Raw genomic sequence first — 22,779 nt, 5'->3', positions numbered from 1 at the left:
TGATTAAAACAGTTATCTAAAACGCGAAATAACGTCTAAAATTCGTTTTCTAACATTGCTTTTTTATAATGCAAAAATGTGACGTCGCAACATCTGACCCCCCCCCCCTCCCCCTCATCATACATCGTCACAAAATTACGGACCCCCCCTCCCCCCTACGAGTGTGACGTCATTTATGGATGACCCCCTACTACAGACATCCCCACAGCTCACTAAAAGAACGTCTTTGTCGGCTCGCATACAATAGGGTATCTCTTTACTTGTTTCCCAAATGTACATATCTTTTCGGGTCGGGGTCTAATTCGCGTCAAACTATTTCCAGTCACCTCGGGCAAAATGCGAGGCGGCCGTACCCAGCACACAGCGAGGTGTGACACTGTATTTTGTATCGAATTACGGCTTTTCCCAGTTCAGGTGGGTGATAACACTGTGACATCAACCGTGGTTTCAGTTATAACAATCAACAACGTCAGTATTCGACCATTTAGGTTTTCCCAATTGAATTCAGAAAGACTTATTTAAGTTTACAAACTAATTCGAATAACAATGACAATGCTGAAGCGCGGGGCCCCTTCAAGCGCGGGGCCTAGGGCGACCGCCCCGTTTGCCACCCCCTAACGCCGGCTCTGCTTACGGATATAATAATTAAATGAAAAAGTATTAAGACAGGCTAAGGTATTTGAAGGAAATTTGTGGTACCATGTTTAGGATAATTAAGAGTAAGCTTATATGATTTAGTTTTCTCTGGTTGATTTGATGAAACTTGAGATCTTTCTGTCAATTTACATACAGGTTTATGACAAAGATGACTACAGGAATATTCGTTTTGTGGACAGGGATAAACTGGTAAGGTTCATTGATTTCTGGATGATTGGGTTGTACAATAGCTGGGTTGTGACTGGATCATTGGGTTGTACAATAGCTGGGTTGTACAATAGCTGGGTTGTACAATAGCTGGGTTGTGACTGGATCATTGGGTTGTACAATAGCTGGGTTGTACAATAGCTGGGTTGTGACTGGATCATTGGGTTGTACAATAGCTGGGTTGTGACTGGACCATTGGGTTGTACAATAGCTGGGTTGTAACTGGACCATTGGGTTGTGACTGGATCAAAAGTTGTAAAACTGGATGTTGTGTATCAAAAGTTGTAAAACTGGATGTTGTGTATCAAAAGTTGTAAAACGGGTTGTTGTGTATCAAAAGTTGTAAAACGGGTTGTTGTGTATCAAAAGTTGTAAAACTGGTTGTTGTTTCCAACTGTCAGATCAATCCTAACTGGGCCATCGAGTTGATAGCGGAGGATCCTGTGGTTGTGGTCAACAAATCTCACGTCTGGTCCAACAGCTGCGGAGCCTTGGGTCATCCTAAGGTCTACATCAATCTTGTGAGTAGGGATAGTATTGTGGGGATGGTATTGTTGGGTTAGTAGGGATGGTATTCTAGGGATGGTATTGTGGGGATGATATTGTGGGGATGGTATTCTAGGTATGGTTGGTATTGTAGGGTTAGTTAGATGATGTTCTTTGATGTAATTTGAGCTCCCTGTTTTCTAACCATCTGACTTGAGCTTCCTGTTTTCTAACCATCTGACTTAAGCTCCCTGTTTTCTAACCATCTGACTTAAGCTTCCTTTTTTCTAACCATCTGACTTGAGCTCCCTGTTTTCTAACCATCTGACTTAAGCTCCCTGTTTTCTAACCATCTGACTTGAGCTCCCTGTTTTCTAACCATCTGACTTGAGCTCCCTGTTTTCTAACCATCTGACTTGAGCTCCCTGTTTTCTAACCATCTGACTTGAGCTCCCTGTTTTGTAACCATCTGACTTAAGCTCCCTGTTTTCTAACCATCTGACTTGAGCTCCCTGTTTTCTAACCATCTGACTTGAGCTCCCTGTTTTCTAACCATCTGAATGTTCTCTCTCCCCCAGGATAAACCTGAGGTGGGTGTCTGTGGTTACTCCGGGAGAAAATTTATCCAGAAGAAATTTTACGATGAAAAAGTGCATGGGCCGAGTATCACGTATGAAGAATACCTGGAACAGATGAGGGGAGACTCAAGATAAACTCACACGTCATGTCTGTATGTAGAGATGGGAGGGTCAACTCCAGATCTGTGTGCTGTCCTGTGGTACATGAGTTGATGGCACTCTAGGTGTACTGAGTCTTGGTCTGACCACTGACCAGCCTGTGTACATATCAGTCAACCTGTGTGTGTGTGTGTACGTGTGTTGTGTGTACAGCTACAAATTTGATGTTGACAATAAATAATATAGCAAATGGATTGGTCAGTTTGTGTGTTCACATATTTCAGCATAGCAGTTACTTGATGAGGGGGGGGGGGGGTAGGTAAACAAAAGGACAAATTTCATCTTTACACCCAGCAATCCATTGGACAGATGTGTTTCTTGACTTGTGCATACCAAGAGATAATGTGGTCAGCTCTATGCCCAGCTGTCTTTACGTTTCCTGACGTGAGTCAGGTACCCATCAGAGCTGGGTGGACGTTCCAGGGACTTCAACCCAGATTCAAACATGAGACTTTTGGGTTAGCAGTCTAGCGCTCTACCGCTAGGCCACACCATCCTATAGGGGGGGGGGGGGGAATGTATAGCATCCTCATGGCTGTCAACATCAACAAACTTGAGACAACATCAACAAACTTGAGACAACATCAACAAACTTGAGACAACATCAACAAACTTGAGACAACATCAACAGACAACATCAACAAACTTGAGACATCAACAAACTTGAGACAACATCAACAAACTTGAGACAACATCAACAGACAACATCAACAAACTTGAGACAACATCAACAAACTTGAGACATCAACAAACTTGAGACATCAACAAACTTGAGACAACATCAACAAACTTGAGACAACATCAACAGACAACATCAACAAACTTGAGACAACATCAACAAACTTGAGACAACATCAACAAACTTGAGACATCAACAAACTTGAGACATCAACAAACTTGAGACAACATCAACAAACTTGAGACAACATCAACAAACTTGAGACAACATCAACAAACTTGAGACAACATCAACAAACTTGAGACAACATCAACAAACTTGAGACAACATCAACAAACTTGAGACAACATCAACAAACTTGAGACAACAAACTTGAGACATCAACAAACTTGAGACAACATCAACAAACTTGAGACAACATCAACAAACTTGAGACAACATCAACAAACTTGAGACAACATCAACAAACTTGAGACATCAACAAACTTGAGACAACATCAACAAACTTGAGACAACATCAACAAACTTGAGACAACATCAACAAACTTGAGACAACATCAACAAACTTGAGACATCAACAAACTTGAGACAACATCAACAAACTTGAGACAACATCAACAGACAACATCAACAAACTTGAGACAACATCAACAAACTTGAGACATCAACAAACTTGAGACATCAACAAACTTGAGACAACATCAACAAACTTGAGACAACATCAACAAACTTGAGACAACATCAACAAACTTGAGACAACATCAACAAACTTGAGACAACATCAACAAACTTGAGACAACATCAACAAACTTGAGACAACATCAACAAACTTGAGACATCAACAAACTTGAGACAACATCAACAAACTTGAGACAACATCAACAAACTTGAGACAACATCAACAAACTTGAGACATCAACAAACTTGAGACAACATCAACAAACTTGAGACATCAACAAACTTGAGACAACATCAACAAACTTGAGACAACATCAACAAACTTGAGACAACATCAACAAACTTGAGACAACATCAACAAACTTGAGACAACATCAACAAACTTGAGACAACATCAACAAACTTGAGACAACATCAACAAACTTGAGACATCAACAAACTTGAGACAACATCAACAAACTTGAGACAACATCAACAAACTTGAGACAACATCAACAAACTTGAGACATCAACAAACTTGAGACATCAACAAACTTGAGACAACATCAACAAACTTGAGACAACATCAACAAACTTGAGACAACATCAACAAACTTGAGACATCAACAAACTTGAGACAACATCAACAAACTTGAGACAACATCAACAAACTTGAGACAACATCAACAAACTTGAGACAACATCAACAACCTTGAGACATCAACAAACTTGAGACAACATCAACAATCTTGAGACAACATCAACAAACTTGAGACAACATCAACAGACAACATCAACAAACTTGAGACAACATCAACAAACTTGAGACATCAACAAACTTGAGACATCAACAAACTTGAGACAACATCAACAAACTTGAGACATCAACAAACTTGAGACAACATCAACAAACTTGAGACAACATCAACAAACTTGAGACAACATCAACAGACAACATCAACAAACTTGAGACAACATCAACAAACTTGAGACATCAACAAACTTGAGACAACATCAACAAACTTGAGACAACATCAACAGACAACATCAACAAACTTGAGACAACATCAACAAACTTGAGACAACATCAACAGACAACATCAACAAACTTGAGACAACATCAACAAACTTGAGACATCAACAAACTTGAGACAACATCAAAAACTTGAGACAACATCAACAAACTTGAGACATCAACAAACTTGAGACAACATCAAAAACTTGAGACAACATCAACAAACTTGAGACATCAACAAACTTGAGACAACATCAACAAACTTGAGACAACATCAACAAACTTGAGACAACATCAACAAACTTGAGACAACATCAACAAACTTGAGACAACATCAACAAACTTGAGACAACATCAACAAACTTGAGACATCAACAAACTTGAGACAACATCAACAAACTTGAGACAACATCAACAAACTTGAGACATCAACAAACTTGAGACAACATCAACAAACTTGAGACAACATCAACAAACTTGAGACAACATCAACAAACTTGAGACATCAACAAACTTGAGACAACATCAACAAACTTGAGACAACATCAACAAACTTGAGACATCAACAAACTTGAGACAACATCAACAAACTTGAGACAACATCAACAAACTTGAGACATCAACAAACTTGAGACAACATCAACAAACTTGAGACAACATCAACAAACTTGAGACAACATCAACAAACTTGAGACAACATCAACAAACTTGAGACATCAACAAACTTGAGACATCAACAAACTTGAGACAACATCAACAAACTTGAGACAACATCAACAAACTTGAGACAACATCAACAAACTCGAGACAACATCAACAAACTTGAGACAACATCAACAAACTTGAGACAACATCAACAAACTTGAGACAACATCAACAAACTTGAGACAACATCAAAAACTTGAGACAACATCAACAAACTTGAGACAACATCAACAAACTTGAGACAACATCAACAAACTCGAGACAACATCAACAAACTTGAGACAACATCAACAAACTTGAGACATCAACAAACTTTAGACAACATCAACAAACTTGAGACATCAACAAACTAGAGACACAGCATCTTTAGATCTCCAATGGTTGCTATGGAAACATGGAGAGAATAAGATGCACTGGTTAGTGTACCAACATGAACTGGTTGCTATAGAAACATAATGTGGGGTCCACCTGATAAGGCTGCCGTTGTTTTATTTACTTCGCTAATCAAAGTTGGTCAAATACTTGGCTAATTAAAGTTGGTCAAATACTTGGCTAATTAAAGTTGGCCAAATACTTCGCTAATTAAAACTGGTCAAATACTTCGCTAATTAAAACTGGTCAAATACTTCGCTAATTAAAGCTGTTCCAATGCTGGGCTAATTAAAGTTGGTCAAATACTTCGCTAATTAAAGCTGTTCCAATGCTGGGCTAATTAAAGTTGGTCAAATACTTCGCTAATTAAAGCTGTTCCAATGCTGGGCTAATTAAAGTTGGTCAAATACTTCGCTAATTAAAGCTGTTCCAATGCTGGGCTAATTAAAGTTGGTCAAATACTTCGCTAATTAAAGCTGTTCCAATGCTGGGCTAATTAAAGTTGGTCAAATACTGGTTTAATTAGTAAAGTTCCCTTTTCAAACCTGACGGTCTATGAGGCAAGTGAAGTAGAGTTCACTTGTTTCTATGACCTCGGCATATGAAGAGATAGTGTGGTCAGCACTATGCCCAGCCGCCTTTACTTTCCCTAACGTGAGTTAGGTACCCATCAGAGTTGGGTGGACTCAGGGACGGTTTACTGACTTGAACCCGGATTCGAACTCGAGACTTACGGGTTAGCAGTCCAGCTCTCTACCGCTAGACCACTCCGACCTTAACTGGTCTAATTAATTAAAGTTGGCCAAATACTGGCTAATTAAAGTTGGCTAAATACTGGGCTAATTAAAGTGGTCAAAAAGTCAACTAGAACTAAAACAAAATAGCTGCAGCACAGATAAAGGGAAGTAACAATCATAGATTTCCCTGTAGCAAACTTGAAGAGTGTTGTTGGCGGGGAGGGGGGGGGGGGGTGCTACAGATTTCGTTAGCAGCAGGTAAATCGTCTAGCGTGTGAAAAAAGTTCTAATACCTTTCTAATTGATGAGCTGATTCAATTTGTGTTTGTTTAACCCCAGCCTCTGCAGGAAGTTTTCTAGAAAGTTCTCTTAAAGTCCCCCTGTTAGGTCGCCTGAGATTTGTTTGTGGCTTCCTTGTGTGTGTGTGTGTGTTTACGGCTGGAGTAGTGTGTGTGTGTGTTTACGGCTGGAGTATTTCATTTAATTAATTTAATTAACACGTTACTGTTCACCTCACCGTAATAAGCTGCGCCAAGAATGTGGTTAGCGTTAATTTGAAACTATTTCAAACGCATTTTCTATTTTAACGATATGATCCAGTTCTGGGCCTCCATCTTCATCCCCGCTCCACACCAATCAGTACTCACGTTTATCCGTCACTGTCCGTAGTGTCACGTTTATCCGTCACTGTCCGTAGTGTCACGTTTATCCGTCACTGTCCGTGGTGTCACGTTTATCCGTCACTGTCCGTACTGTCCGTGGTGTCACGTTTATCCGTCACTGTCCGTGGTGTCACGTTTATCCGTCACTGTCCGTGGTGTCACGTTTATCCGTCACTGTCCGTGGTGTCACGTTTACCCGTCACTGTCCGTGGTGTCACGTTTATCCGTCACTGTCCGTGGTGTCACGTTTATCCGTCACTGTCCGTGGTGTCACGTTTATCCGTCACTGTCCGTGGTGTCACGTTTATCCGTCACTGTCCGTGGTGTCACGTTTACCCGTCACTGTCCGTGGTGTCACGTTTATCCGTCACTGTCCGTGGTGTCACGTTTATCCGTCACTGTCCGTGGTGTCACGTTTACCCGTCACTGTCCGTGGTGTCACGTTTATCCGTCACTGTCCGTGGTGTCACGTTTATCCGTCACTGTCCGTGGTGATAGTGTAATTTTCCCCAAACATTTTCCAAAAGAACATTCTCGAATAGATTTAGACAGTCGTGTTGTTTCACTTCTTAAGTTCAAAGTCAATATACGACATTCCCTACACAATAACCCCACCCAACAATCCCCCACACAACAGTCCCCCACCCAACATTCCCCCACACAAAAATAAAAGCACAAAATTATTTATTCTTTCCTAATCCATAAAAATCCTTTTATAATGCAGCACAGTCGCCGTCTGAAACTAAAAATAATACAATCTCGATCTAGATTTAGTTACAAAACAAATTGGCCTACCTCTAATAAAGCGGTGGAGAGAGATTTGTAAAACATGAATCTGGAATAAACAAAACATTGTTCCTGTTTACGGTGTTAGTATTCTAGAAACGAAATGTGTGCACCTCAGTTGTGCACCTCAGTTGTGCAGCGTTATACCAGCATCACCTCCCTTTCCTCAAGTCTCCCCCCCCCCCCACTTCCCACTTGAGCGGGTGCACACACCACGCACCCCGAGATGTGCAGCCCCACCCTGTGGGAGAATGTGCCCACCTCGGCGCCGCCCCTGCTGGTGGCAGTAAAGCCATGACGGATGGGCCACAGTTAACGTCTGCTGTCTGTTCACAGTCTCTACTGCGCCGTGTGCCTTCACAGTCCGCGGGACGCTAAATCTGCCGTTCCCGTGTGCCCTAGTTCCCCCCCTCTCGCCGCGGGTCGCCTTGAGTGTCGCAGCCATTTAGTCCTGGCTTAACGGCTCGACCTGACAGGTTCGACAACTCCAACATTCGCCGCAAATTACTCGAGTTATTGCACCTGCAACTGGAGAGGATATTTGTCTCAGTTTAGAGTAAATTAGAGGTCCATTTCAAGTTGGGATCAACTTTTCATTTCTTGTTGTGATTACGTTCAGAGGCACATGTAAGTGAAGCTTTCAATTAGGTTAGGTTAGCTAATTAGAGCAATGGGGTCTGATGTACTGCAATGAAACGTGGGTAAACCAGCTGCAGTAGAGTTGATCGAGGCTGGCTACAGTACAAGCAGATTAGAGTGTATCTGTGTACAATTGTTGTGTACATTCATGTGTATCTTCTGTGTACAATTGTTGTGTACATTCATGTGTTTCTTCTGTGTACAATTGTTGTGTACATTCATCTTCTGCGTACAAGAGGTGTGTTTATGTCTTTTTGTCGGTGACGTTATGTATGTGTACCACTATAACTTGTTGGAATTCCATGTAGCTTGCTAGCCATACTGTACCCTCTATGTTGTACTTTGTACCGTGCTAGCCATACTGTACCCTCTATGTTGTACTTTGTACCGTGCTAGCCATACTGTACCCTCTATTCTGTACCGTGCTAGCCATACTGTACCCTCTATGTTGTACCGTGCTAGCCATACTGTACCCTCTATTCTGTACCGTGCTAGCCATACTGTACCCTCTATGTTGTACCGTGCTAGCCATACTGTACCCTCTATTCTGTACCGTGCTAGCCATACTGTACCCTCTATGTTGTACCGTGCTAGCCATACTGTACCCTCTATGTTGTACCGTGCTAGCCATACTGTACCCTCTATTTTGTACCGTGCTAGCCATACTGTACCCTCTATGTTGTACCGTGCTAGCCATACTGTACCCTCTATTCTGTACCGTGTTAGCCTTAATGTACCCTCTATTTTGTACCGTGCTAGCCATACTGTACCCTCTATTTTGTACCGTGCTAGCCATACTGTACCCTCTATGTTGTACCGTGCTAGCCATACTGTACCCTCTATTTTGTACCGTGCTAGCCATACTGTACCCTCTATGTTGTACCGTGTTAGCCTTAATGTACCCTCTATTTTGTACCGTGCTAGCCATACTGTACCCTCTATTTTGTACCGTGCTAGCCATACTGTACCCTCTATGTTGTACCGTGCTAGCCATACTGTACCCTCTATTTTGTACCGTGCTAGCCATACTGTACCCTCTATTTTGTACCGTGCTAGCCATACTGTACCCTCTATGTTGTACCGTGCTAGCCATACTGTACCCTCTATTCTGTACCGTGCTAGCCATACTGTACCCTCTATTTTGTACCGTGCTAGCCATACTGTACCCTCTATGTTGTACCGTGCTGTACCTACCATTCTGCCAACACTGAGTTGTACCGTGCTGTACCTACCATTCTGCAAACACTAAATTGTACCGTGCTGTACCTACCATTCTGCCAACACTAAATTGTACCGTGCTGTACCTACCATTCTGCCAACACTAAATTGTACCGTGCTGTACCTACCATTCTGCCAACACTAAATTGTTGAACTTTTAAAGCCGGCAGAGTGACCAGGAACACTACAGGCGGGAGGAGGCGTGGTTTCAAGCAAAAAGGGGCGTGTTTTGGTGAAGTTATGGCCTATATCAAAGACGTTCGTTGTTTTTTTTTTTACGTTAGATCGCCCTAGCAAGTCCATCCAAAAGCTCCACTCCCCCCCCCCCTCCCCACGATGTGACACTAGGGAGGTCAACTTTCACTTTCTGAGTCGTATCGATATTAAGTGTGACATCGATACCAGCAGGATATCGATACTCGTACTGACGTCGATACCTACTATTTGAAAATTTGCTACAGATCTATGTATTGCTAAACTGAACTAATTTTAAAACTTTAAATTTGAACTCCTTGACATTCCCCGCCCCCGCATGTGACCGAGATTATCACGTGGGCTAATGACTAGCGGTGTTTAGATACAGTTTGTTAACAAACAGGAAGAGGAAGATTTAGGAGAGAAAAACCCGGCTTTCTCGCTCGTCTGGGATATATCATAATATATGTAACTGTAAGTAGAGGTTGGGATTTGGGAAACCACCTCATTGACAACTGTGCTGGTTTAAATTAGTGTCTAGTGGTGAACTCATTGTCAGAGGCGTAGCGTGTGTATGTATGTGTGTATGTGTGTATATGTGTGTGTATGTGTGTAAATACGTCTATGTCAGAAATGCTATGGTGGTGTCTGACAAAAGCCCACTACGCTAGCAAGTGTGTTCTGTATTGTTTGAGAGAAGCTTTTAAATTTAGGAATCAGTTACGTCACAACATGGCGCAGTGGGGTGTTTCAGAGCGTAACTCGGTATACTTCAGTAAGACAACTGTAATGGGTCAGTTTGCTACTCGGTTACTTCAGTAAGACAACTGTAATGGGTCAGTTCGTTACTCGGTATACTTCAGTAAGACAACTGTAATGGGTCAGTTTGTTACTCGGTTACTTCAGTAAGACAACTGTAATGGGTCAGTTCGTTACTCGGTTACTTCAGTAAGACAACTGTAATGGGTCAGTTGAAAGTATTTTCTCTACCTCACCTCTTTTGGTGACCTCAGGGGTCGATGCTTGGGGCGCCACCCCCCCCCCCCCCCCACCCCACCCTCACCAGCGTCCCCCTAGCCACTACACACATTTCAACAGCCACTAGACTTGTTTTTTACGAGTACCTTTGTTTACGTGATTATTTGTTTACTAGCTGATGAGAAAACATTTCAACTGGTCTACCAATACACTAACGTTACACACGAATTGTTTGAGCAATTCGAAAGTTTTGATCCGAGAATGACACAAGGTGCAAACTGATGGAATAACTTGCGCCAAATATCTCAGGTAACCTGTGGGGGGGGGGGGGGGGGGACCTGGGAACTGACCTACTTTTAACTCGTATAAACAGCGCTGGGAGGGGTTGGGTTTGTTTACATCACGTGGTGTTCCCTTCTGTTTATACATTTATAAGGGGGGGGGGGGGAGTTTCCATCAGAGAGGGCTAGAAGAATCGCTGTGCGGGAGGGGGGAGGGAGGGGGGGGGGGGGAAGGATATAAATAGATTAAAAACCGATCGTTTTCAATATTAACTACAAATGACATGTTACACAAAACATTTATATGTCTCTTCAAATGACATGTGACGCGGAACGTTTATATGTCAATCCAAATGATGACATGTAAACACATGACCGACTGTCACGTGTATTTGTCTGCAGCCCAAAGTCAAAGTTCGTGTTGATGTTGGTGGGGTCTTGTCCCACTATTGGGGGGGGGGTCTTGTCCCACTATTGGGGGGGGGTCTTGTCCTAATATTGGGGGGGGGGGGTCTTGTCCCACTATTGGTGGGGTCTTGTCCCACTATTGGGGGGGGGGGGTCTTGTCCTACTATTGGGGGGGGGGGGTCTTGTCCCCACTATTGGGGGGGTCTTGTCCCACTATGGGGGGGGGGGTCTTGTCCCACTATTGGAGGGGGTCTTGTCCCACTATTGGGGGGGGGGGGGGTCTTTTCCTACTATTGGGGGGGGGGGGGTCTTGTCCCACTATTGGGGGGGGGGGGGGTTGTCTTGTCCCACTATTAGGGGGGGGGGTCTTGTCCCACTATTGGGGGGGGTCTTGTCCCACTATTGGGGGGGTTGTCTTGTCCCACTATTAGGGGGGGGGGGTCTTGTCCCACTCTTAAGGGAACAGGACAGGGAGATAACTCGCTTGTCTGGTACCCGGGCTTAAAGACAGGGGGGGGGGGGGTCGCTCCTGTTATTTTTGTGTTGGTGAAGTCATGCGTGACCGTCGACCTCCTCCATCCCTGTTTCAGGGGCGGAACTACAGTGCCGCTAGACCCCGCAGTGCGGGGGGGCCCGGGCCGTTTAGGGGCCCACAGTCGACCATAATCAATTTTTTTTTTACAGCTTAAAAAAATTATTTTCTTGCATTTTTGACTTGATGGTTGTGTTTTGTAAAAAGAAGACTGTAGCTGCGGTTGGATTATCGTTATTCTATAAACACCATCCCGAGTCCTCTTTTTTTCTCCTACAATTAAACACACGCTGTTGTCGGCAAAATTCTTTTGAAAATAAATCCATCGCGTGAAAGATAGGTAAACGTTCTAACCACTTCCATGATTTATCTCCCTTTTTTAAATAGTCAAATATGTGCGCTCTTAAGCCCCCTTTAATAGATTTGCACTAAACAAATTAAAGAGCAATTACTTCTCTTAGTTATTATTTTAAAAAAAACATTATAAAGAATGACAAAGCATAAAAATGAAATGTATTTAAAACTAATAATATAAATACAAAAAAAAACATGAACATAAACATAGCGTAAGAAACTATTACAAATACAAAGCTTTCATGCTTCATATTCTTTTGACCTAATTGCTTACAGGAAGCATTATAGAAAACAGATATTTAAACAGAGATTTTCATATCAGACTAATAGCACTCATACAACTGAACGTGTTGTTGTAACTTGTTTTAATTTTTTTTCAAAGCTAAGAATTTTTAAAAAACCCGAACAACCCCGAAATGAGTACTCTATGTTAGTATTTTCGTATTTTGTTTAAACATATATATATATATATATATATATATATATATATATATATATATATATATATATATATATATATATATATATATATATATGTATATATGGGGCCCAAAAAATTTCTTTGCGGGGTGGCCTTTTTTTTCTAGTTCCGCCACTGCCCTGTTTGCCTTTTATTTACTGCACCCCCACACCTTACGTGCGAATTACCCCCACCCCCACACCTTACGTGCGAATTACCCCCACCCCCCACACCTTACGTGCGAGTTACCCCCACTCCTTCATGCTACCCCCCCCCCCCCTAATTTCACCACACCCCACCACTGTCTAACCAATGCTAACCCACCACATATAGGAGAGGTAGTTGGTTCACACGGTTGCCTCTTCCAGCACGGCGCACACGTGTCGCAGAGTTCTAGAAAACTCTCAGAAAGTGGCTTGAAGGTTTCAACCCTCTACTGGTCTAGATGAAGTAGAGCCACTGTGGTGATGTTCAACATACATTTGCCTTCTTTAGCAAACATACAAACATATGCCTATTTGTCTATTAACATAAGCCTAAATAAATATGCATATGATAACAGTAACGTGTGATCCAGATATCCAATGGAACACATAAACAGAGACACATACATAGATACACACAGACTCTCACACATAGATACACACACATACACAGGCACGTACACTTACACACAGAGGCACACCCACATAAACACACACACACACACATCAAAATTATCAACACGATTCAAAACCTTGGACCAGATGAACTTGACCTATTGACCTGTATAAAAATAGGACGTGTTCTTTGACGTCATCGGGTATTATCACAAGCTGTCCTTGGTTATCCTAAGTTTATCCTAAGTCTATCCTAAGTTTATCTTAAGTCTATCCTGTCTATCCTAAGTCTATCCTAAGTTTATCTTAAGTCTATCCTGTCTATCCTAAGTCTATCCTAAGTTTATCTTAAGTATATCCTGTCTATCCTAAGTCTATCCTAAGTTTATCTTAAGTCTATCCTGTCTATCCTAAGTCTATCCTAAGTTTATCTTATGTCTATCCTGTCTATCCTAAGTCTATCCTAAGTTTATCCTAAGTCTATCCTAAGTTTATCCTAAGTCTATCCTAAGTCTATCCTAAGTCTATCCTAAGTCTATCCTAAGTCTATCCTAAGTTTATCCTTAGTTTATCCTAAGTCTATCCTAAATTTATCCTAAGTCTATCCTAGGTCTATCCTAAGTCTATCCTAAGTCTATCCTAAGTTTACCCCAAGTCTATCCTATGTCTATCCCGAGGAGCAACAACTCGTCTGACACACCACTGGGAGTTGTTTAGTATCAGCCCAGCCAGGGCTGCTTACAACACGTGACCTGCCATCCAACTAGAGGCGTAGCGACCCTTCCCGGCGCCCTGGGACAAACTTTTGATTTGCAACCCTCGATTTGTTTTTCCAACCCATTTTGGCGCCCCCGCCCCCCCCCCCCCCCTCGCTACGCCTCTGGATCCAACTATCCATCTTTCCACCGCATTAGTCAATTCATCCACCCATCCACCCACGTATCCGTCTGTCCCTCAAATGTCTCCCGTGTCGCTTGCTGATTGGCCCCGTTCATTTCCGCTTCCGGTCGAGTCACGTGGTCATCCAGCAGATGAATATGTTCTAATTTGTGTGCTCTAGTAAAGTCACACGTTTTCCGTCCAGTGTCCTACCCCACTCACACACCCTAACGCCCCCACATCCACCCTCCCCCCACTCACACACCCTAACGCCCCCACATCCACCCTCCCCCCACTCACACACCCTAACGCCCCCACATCCACCCTCCCCCCACTCACACACTGACGTTTGACCCGTTACTTGAAATACAGGTTAAAAGTATCTTAAAAGATGGCTTATGGTGTAACACAAACGATGGCTTATGGTGTAACACAAACGATGGCTTATGGTGTAACACAAATGATGGCTTATGGTGTAACACAAATGATGGTTTATGGTGTAACACAAATGATGGTTTATGGTGTAACACAACGATGGCTTATGGTGTAACACAAACGATGGCTTATGGTGTAACACAAACGATGGCTTATGGTGTAACACAAACGATGGCTTATGGTGTAACACAAACGATGGCTTATGGTGTAACACAAACGATGGCTTATGGTGTAACACAAACGATGGCTTATGGTGTAACACAAAAGATGGCCTATGGTGTATCACAAACGATGGCTTATGGTGTTACACAAACGATGGCTTATGGTGTAACACAAACGATGGCTTATGGTGTAACACAAACGATGGCTTATGGTGTAACACAACGATGGCTTATGGTGTAACACAAACGATGGCTTATGGTGTAACACAAACGATGGCTTATGGTGTAACACAACGATGGCTTATGGTGTAACACAAAAGATGGCCTATGGTGTATCACAAACGATGGCTTATGGTGTTACACAAACGATGGCTTATGGTGTAACACAAACGATGGCTTATGGTGTTACACAAACGATGGCTTATGGTGTAACACAAACGATGGCTTATGGTGTAACACACTGAACTGACACAAAGGAAACGCTTAGACTGCAACATACTTACTATTCTATTTTTAGAATCAAGTGAGTTTTGTCCAATCAGAGCTCGTGTTTTAACTGCGATACTGCTGACATCAGCAGTCGTACAGTATTGGTCCCATGACATCCTGGTGACATGACATCCTGGTCACATGACATCCTGGTGACCTGACATCCCGGTCCCATGACATCCTGGTGACATGACAACCTGGTCACATGACATTCTGCTGACATGAAATCACGGTGACATGACATCATGGTGACATGACATCATGGTGACATGACATCATGGTGACATTACATCCCTGTGGCACGATATCCTGATAACATGACATCTTTTCTGGCATGACAATGACATCACATATGATGTGTCGTAGTTATGGGGGAGGGTACTGAAATGACAGGAAAATTGACATTCATGGCTTTACTCACTGATTGACCTATGTTCTAATCAAATGTACGGGGGTACAATGGTGGTGGTCATGGGGGAGGGGGTGCTTTTTAGCCACCGTATAACTTAATAATCCCCCCCCCCCGGACGTTCGTGTTGAGAAATCTCTTGGAAGAGCTATAGACAAACCAAGTGAATCAATCAAATGTGTTCACCCGTATTCTTATCAAGTCATTTTCTTTCTTTTAAAAAAAAGCTTTGTCGCTAAAATATGTAAAAGATTTCAATAGTGACCAAAGCTTTGATTTAGGAAAATAAATTAGTTTTTTTTCTTTTTTTTTCAGTGCATTAAAAAGCTTGTTGGTGTTAAGATTTTTTTTTTTAAATATCTGTTTTATTGTACCACCGCAGACGCTGTTTAAAATGTTCGAGAACATTCGGAAACATCGTCACTATAGCAGATGGGTTGGAGACAAAAGTGGCGTGGAACTTTTGTTTTGAAATGCGTGTATGGTAGTAGTTGATGTTATGCGTGTATGCTAGTCGTCGATTGTATGCGTGTATGCTAGTAGTCGATTGTATGCGTGTATGCTAGTAGTCGATTTTATGCTTGTATACAAGCGCCCTATGTTTATGTGTAGTTGTCAAATCTGAAAGACCACATTCTTTTTTTTCAGGTCTCGACATCATCACACAATGGATTAACTAGAGATTAGTAAGACAGTAAATCCGACAGATTATCTAACCCAAGACAGCTGGGACTGTCTCTGTCGACAGACAAGCCTGTCAGGTCACGTGTTTAGGTCACGTGTTGAGGTCACGTGAGCGAGATGAAGTTCCGCACGTGCCTGTCCATCCTGTTGGCCAACCTGGCCCTGGTGGCCTACATCTACCGGCCCTGGCCACTGAGTGGCCTGATGGCCCTCACCTCACCGCTGGTCTTCTACGTCACGCTGCTGGTGGCCGCGTGTGTCCTGCTGTGGTCCACGGTGCCCAAGGTCAGGGTCGACCCTACCGGCAAGGCCGTGTTCATCACAGGTAGGTCATAGGTCATAGGTTAGAGGTCATAGGTTAGAGGTTATAGGTTAGAGTTCAAAATACTTTTCATCTTTTTAATAACCTATTTAGGCAAATTAGGGGGGCGGGGGTTAAATTTTTGGGCGTGGCTTATCTAGACGGTCCCTAACTTGAAACAAATAATTTGATCACTAGGTATGACGTCATGATGTGTGGGGCGGGGTGGGGACACGCGGGGTTGCCAAACCCCACCTCTACCCCACCCCTACCCTCGGCTTTTAGGGTTTCTAACTAGCAACAACACCCCATCCCACCCCACCCCACCTCTACCACATCCCACCCCACCTCTACCACACCCCACCCCTACCCCAACTCTACCTCACCCCACCCCCTGCCTTAAGGTTTCTAACTAGCAGCAATGACCCCCCCCCCCCAGCCTTAAACTATGTAGTTAGACTGTGTACATTGGATCAACTTCCCGAAACTTAGCAGACGTGAATAGTTTTTACAGCAGACGTTAGTAGTTTTTCTTGTTTACACAAAGTTTGTTTTAAGGAAAGAAATTAGAGACCTAAGGTCAGCGTGACCAGGGCAGGCTGTGATGTGTGGGGTGTAGAGGGTATGTGTGGGGTGTAGAGGGTATGTGTGGGGTGTAAAGGGTATGTGTGGGGTGTAGCGAGTATGTGTGGAGTGTAGCGGGTATGCGTGGGGTGTAGAGGGTATATGTGGGGTGTAGAGGGTGTAGAGGGTATGTGTGGGGTGTAGAGGGTATGTATGGGGTGTAGAGGGTATGTGTGGGGTGTAGCGAGTATGTGTGGAGTGTAGAGGGTATGTGTGGGGTGTAGAGGGTATATGTGGGGTGTAGAGGGTATGTGTGGGGTGTAGAGGGTATGTGTGGAGTGTAGAGGGTATGCGTGGGGTGTAGAGGGTATATGTGGGGTGTAGAGGGTGTAGAGGGTATGTGTGGGGTGTAGAGGGTATGTATGGGGTGTAGAGGGTATGTGTGGGGTGTAGAGGGTATGTGTGGGGTGTAGAGGGTATGTGTGGGGTGTAGAGGGTATATGTGGGGTGTAGAGGGTGTAGAGGGTATGTGTGGGGTGTAGAGGGTATGTGTGGGGTGTAGAGGGTATGTGTGGGGTGTAGAGGGTATGTGTGGGGTGTAGAGGGTGTAGAGGGTATGTGTGGGGTGTAGAGGGTATGTGTGGGGTGTAGAGGGTGTAGAGGGTATGTGTGGGGTGTAGAGGGTATGTGTGGGGTGTAGAGGGTGTGTGTGGGGTGTAGAGGGTATGTGTGGGGTGTAGAGGGTATGTGTGGGGTGTAGAGGGTGTAGAGGGTATGTGTGGGGTGTAGAGGGTATGTATGGGGTGTAGAGGGTATGTGTGGGGTGTAGAGGGTGTAGAGGGTATGTGTGGGGTGTAGAGGGTATGTATGGGGTGTAGAGGGTATGTGTGGTGGTGTAGAGGGTGTAGAGGGTATGTGTGGTGGTGTAGAATGTATGTGTGGGGTGTAGAGGGTATGTGTGGGGTGTAGAGGGTATGTGTGGGGTGTAGAGGGTATGTGTGGGGTGTAGAGGGTATGTGTGGGGTGTAGAGGGTATGTATGGGGTGTAGAGGGTATGTGTGGGGTGTAGAGGGTATGTGTGGGGTGTAGAGGGTATGTGTGGGGTGTAGAGGGTATGTGTGGGGTGTAGAGGGTATGTGTGGGGTGTAGAGGGTATGTGTGGTGGTGTAGAATGTATGTGTGGGGTGTAGAGGGTATGTGTGGGGTGTAGAGGGTATGTGTGGGGTGTAGAGGGTATGTGTGGGGTGTAGAGGGTATGTGTGGGGTGTAGAGGGTATGTGTGGGGTGTAGAGGGTATGTGTGGGGTGTAGAGGGTATGTGTGGGGTGTAGAGGGTATGTGTGGGGTGTAGAGGGTATGTGTGGGGTGTAGAGGGTATGTGTGGGGTGTAGAGGGTATGTGTGGGGTGTAGAGGGTATGTGTGGTGTTATGCTTAGCTTTCCATTTCATAGTGGAACAAGGTATAACACAATTTAAAACACAGTTCAAATGTAATAATCCAATATAATTTTCAACTTCTACAGGGGAACACTGAACATGGTACACAAAAACATTCCCTACTTCACTCGCTCTACACCACACACCGCTGACACACACAGTTCACACACTTCTTCTCTCGCTTGCACACCACTACAAGGGGAGGCCACTCTCACACACACTTTATATAAACAAATACATCACACCTCCCCCCTTAAAAAAATAGATTTCTTCTTTTCATTTGGTGAAATCTTTTTACAGTAGTTACCCTTTCCGGGGTTATATGAAATGAGAAATGTTGAAGAAATCTATTACATGATGATTACTGAAAGCTAGAAGCTATTCCTATACTACAGCTTCGTATCTCATTCTAATTTTGGAATAGTAGGCCATCCAACTCTCTTAGGTATTGTTTTAGTCTGCGTTTCCTTTTTGGCTTCTCTCCGTCAAACCAAGAACTACCACAAGACAGCACTTCTAAGGTGTATCTTGCACAACTATTTAACATATACTGCAAAATTTTTAATACAATTCATCAGAACATTTAACACCGAGACAAGGCATCAGCCACGACATTGTGTAGCCCCTTTATGTGCTTAATGTCCAATTGATATTCTTGTAAAAATAAACTCCACCGGAGTAACCTCTGGTTTTTTTGTGCTCATCTTGTTGAGGAATGTCAGGGGGTTGTGGTCCGTTAACACCAGGATTGGTTGAGCCGAACAACTGATATAAAAATCCCATTGCTGCAACGCCAGGATTATGCCCAAACATTCTTTTTCAACCGTTGAATAATTGGCTTGGTGCTTATTAAATTTCTTCGAGAAATAACAAATCGCATGCTCCACTTCTTCTTCGTCTAACTGGGATATGACAGCTCCGACACCGGAATCGCTGGCGTCCACAGCTATTCGGCATTGACGTTTAAAATCTGGGGTTACCAATACCGGAGAGCCAGTTAGCATGGTTTTAATCCTCACAAAGGCTTCTTCGCATTCTGGTGACCAAATAAACTTGGCGTTTTTTTTCTGAGAAGGTTGGTTAAGGGGGCGGCTATCACTGAAAATTGTTCACAGAATTTCCTATAATACCCTGCCATCCCCAGAAACCTCATTAACTGCTTTTTATCATTGGGAGGTGAAATAGCCTGAATCTTAGCAGCGATCGGTTTCACTTGTCCTTGTCCGACGACATGACCAAGATATTCGACTGTGGCATGGCAAAATTCACTCTTGTTCAGGTTAACTGTTAACCCGGCCTCGTCTAGTTTATTAAACAGAGCTCGTATTTGTTTCACGTGGCTCACGAAATCATTGCTGCAGACTATGATGTCATCTATGTACGCACTTGAATTTTCTAAGTCTGTGATGAGGCTATTGATGAGGCGTTGGAATGTTGCCGGAGCGTTTTTCATACCAAAGGGCATTACTTTGTACTGGTATAGTCCGTCAGGAGTAGCAAACGCAGATATTTCCTTGGCTCGATCGGATAGGGGAATCTGCCAATACCCCGACAACATGTCTATCTTGGTGACATAACGGGCATTCCCCATGCGATCTATCAAGTCATCTATCCTAGGAATTGGGAACGAATCAGCTTTAGTGACCGCATTCACTTTCCTAAAGTCGGTACAGAACCGATAACTGCCGTCGTGTTTAGGTACTAGAACACACGGGGAACTCCAGTTACTTTTGCTATGTTCAATAATATCATTTTCCAGCATATACTTCACTTCTGTTCTCATTATCTCCAACTTGATTGGGTTTACCCTATATGGATGTTGTTTAACCGGAGATGCTGACCCAATATCTACGTCATGAGCAATGAGGTTGGTCTTGTTTGGAATGTCAGGAAATAAAGTGGCAAAATCTCTAATTACCGACGTAACAGCTTCTTGTTGGTCAGTGGAAAGATGTGAAAGTTTGGCTGGTAAATTGGACAAGATCTCTGAATTTTTTAATTTATATTGTCCTGCCTTTTCTGTAGGGATCTCATCCTCAGGATCACAAACGTTTATCATAGCGACAGTCTTCACTGGGGCTGGTTGGCTTTCTTCTCTCTTAAAATATTTCTTTAACATATTGACATGGCACAATTGTCTCTTCTTCTTCCTGTCGGGGGTCTTTATCACATAATTCAAGTCATCGTTCTTGGATTCGACCTCATATGGGCCGAAATATCTGGCTTGCAGTGTCTGACCTGGTATGGGGAGAAACACCAATACCTCATCCCCCGGTGAAAACGAGTGGGCTTTCGTCTTCCTATCATACCATGTTTTCATTTTATGCTGTGATTGTTTCAAGTGAGATCGGGCCAGCCAACAGGCGTCACTTAGTTGATTCTTGAATCGAAGGACGTAATCTAGAAGACCTTCGGTTGGGGTCGAAGACATCCACATATCCTTAAGTGATTTCAGTGGACCTCGAACCGTATGGCCAAACACCAGTTCGAAAGGACTAAATCCCAGAGATTCCTGTACCGCCTCTCGGGAAGCAAACAGCAGCATGGGAATTCCTTCGTCCCAGTCTCTTTCGTTGTCATAACAGTATGTACGGATCATGTTTTTCAGTGTTTGGTGGAATCGTTCTAGGGCACCCTGAGATTCTGGATGATAAGCACTGGACATACACTGTTTTACTCCCAATTGTTTCATCACTTGTTTGAACAATCTGGCAGTAAAATTGGTTCCCTGATCGGATTGCACCTCTCTGGGTAGACCAAACACTGTAAAAAATTTGATTAACGCTTTCACAATGTTTGGAGTTTTAATTTTCCGGAGAGGAACAGCTTCTGGAAATCTGGTCGCAGCGCACATTATGGTCAACAAGTATTGATGGCCAGATTTGGTCTTGGGTAGTGGTCCTACACAGTCGATGATAATCCGACTGAAAGGTTCTTCGAAGGCCGGAACCGGATGTAGAGGAGCAGGTGGTATCGTTTGATTTGGTTTTCCAATTAATTGACACGTGTGGCATGTTCGACAATATTCGGCCACATCTTTTCTCAATTGTGGCCAAAAGAAATGTGACGCTATCCTTTGATACGTCTTTTTTACTCCTAGATGGCCTGAAAGAGGCGTATCGTGTGCCAAGGTCAAAATGTCTCTTCGGAACTTGGTCGGAACGACAATTTGATGGAGGACTCTCCACTCTTCGTCTACCGATGCCTCGGGGGGTCTCCATCTTCTCATGAGCATTCCGTCTTTCAAATAATACACACACGGGCCCGGTTCAGTCTCTTCCAACGGCTGGGCATTCTCGCGGAGTTCGGATAACTCCACATCCTTGGTCTGTTCTTCAATTAAATATTCTTTTGTGGGTTTTCCCCCTTCGTCTTGTCGTTGATATAAACTGGCGAGGAATGTATCCGCCAATTCTACCTCAGTGTCATCTCTTTTTCCAACGGAAGTCGGTTCTTGGTATGTTTTTGAACTCATGGCTCTGGTAACGGCGCCCACTGTGTTTACCTCCAAGTCATCATCTAGCGGTGTTCGTTGGTTAGAGAATGGAGTGGAATGTAGGTTGGCGAACACTTTTATGTCGGCCAGGTCATTGCCCAACAACAGCGAGATGCCTTCTACTGGAAATTCAGATTGGACCCCGACAATCACAGGTCCACTGACGAGATCTGACTTGATATCGATGTGGTGGAGGGTCACACGATTTACCCCCTGTCCTATTCCATGGATCAGCGCACAATCTCCGGTCTCCGTAGATGCCGATAGGGGTAGGACTCCCTCCAGTATTAATGACTGAGCCGCACCAGTATCTCTCAGGATACGGATGGGTCGCCACTTAGTCGACTCGCCGGGTAGTGATACAAATCCTTCCGAAACAAAAGGACCAAATTCTTGCCAGGAGGTTTTCTGCATTCTGGCCATGGGTGCACTAGCTCCCCTCAGGTCTTTCTCACTGAGACTCTCGGTGTTCTCATCTGCAACTTCACTGACACATTTAAAGTTCACCTCTTTTCTTGCTGAAAGTTCAGTCTCTGTTTGTATTTTCGATAACTCTGATCG

The 22,779-nt window shown here is 43.6% G+C and overlaps 2 protein-coding genes across 2 annotated transcripts in view; both read left to right on the top strand.

Moving 5' to 3' along the window:
• The first annotated feature begins 336 nt into the window (after nucleotides 1-336).
• Nucleotides 337-2,063, top strand: LOC131941555 (NADH dehydrogenase [ubiquinone] iron-sulfur protein 6, mitochondrial). Its single transcript, XM_059300849.1, has 4 exons — nucleotides 337-378; nucleotides 793-846; nucleotides 1,266-1,385; nucleotides 1,929-2,063. Exons 1-4 carry the CDS (start codon nucleotides 337-339, stop codon nucleotides 2,061-2,063), a joined length of 351 nt encoding a protein of 116 aa, XP_059156832.1.
• Nucleotides 2,064-8,063: 6,000 nt separating this feature from the next.
• Nucleotides 8,064-22,779, top strand: part of LOC131941561 (17-beta-hydroxysteroid dehydrogenase type 6) — a 28,744-nt gene continuing 14,028 nt past the window's right edge. Inside the window, exons 1-2 of the mRNA XM_059300855.1 lie at nucleotides 8,064-8,327; nucleotides 16,386-16,746. Coding sequence (XP_059156838.1) covers nucleotides 16,539-16,746 — 208 coding nt within the window. The 5' untranslated portion in view covers nucleotides 8,064-8,327; nucleotides 16,386-16,538. The remainder of the gene's footprint in view (nucleotides 8,328-16,385; nucleotides 16,747-22,779) is intronic.

The sequence above is a fragment of the Physella acuta genome, unplaced genomic scaffold (assembly GCF_028476545.2).
Source record: "Physella acuta isolate Inbredline_101_S28 unplaced genomic scaffold, ASM2847654v3 ptg000365l, whole genome shotgun sequence".
Classification (NCBI taxonomy): Eukaryota; Metazoa; Mollusca; class Gastropoda; family Physidae; genus Physella; species Physella acuta.
This window is presented reverse-complemented; position numbering and strand designations above follow the sequence as displayed.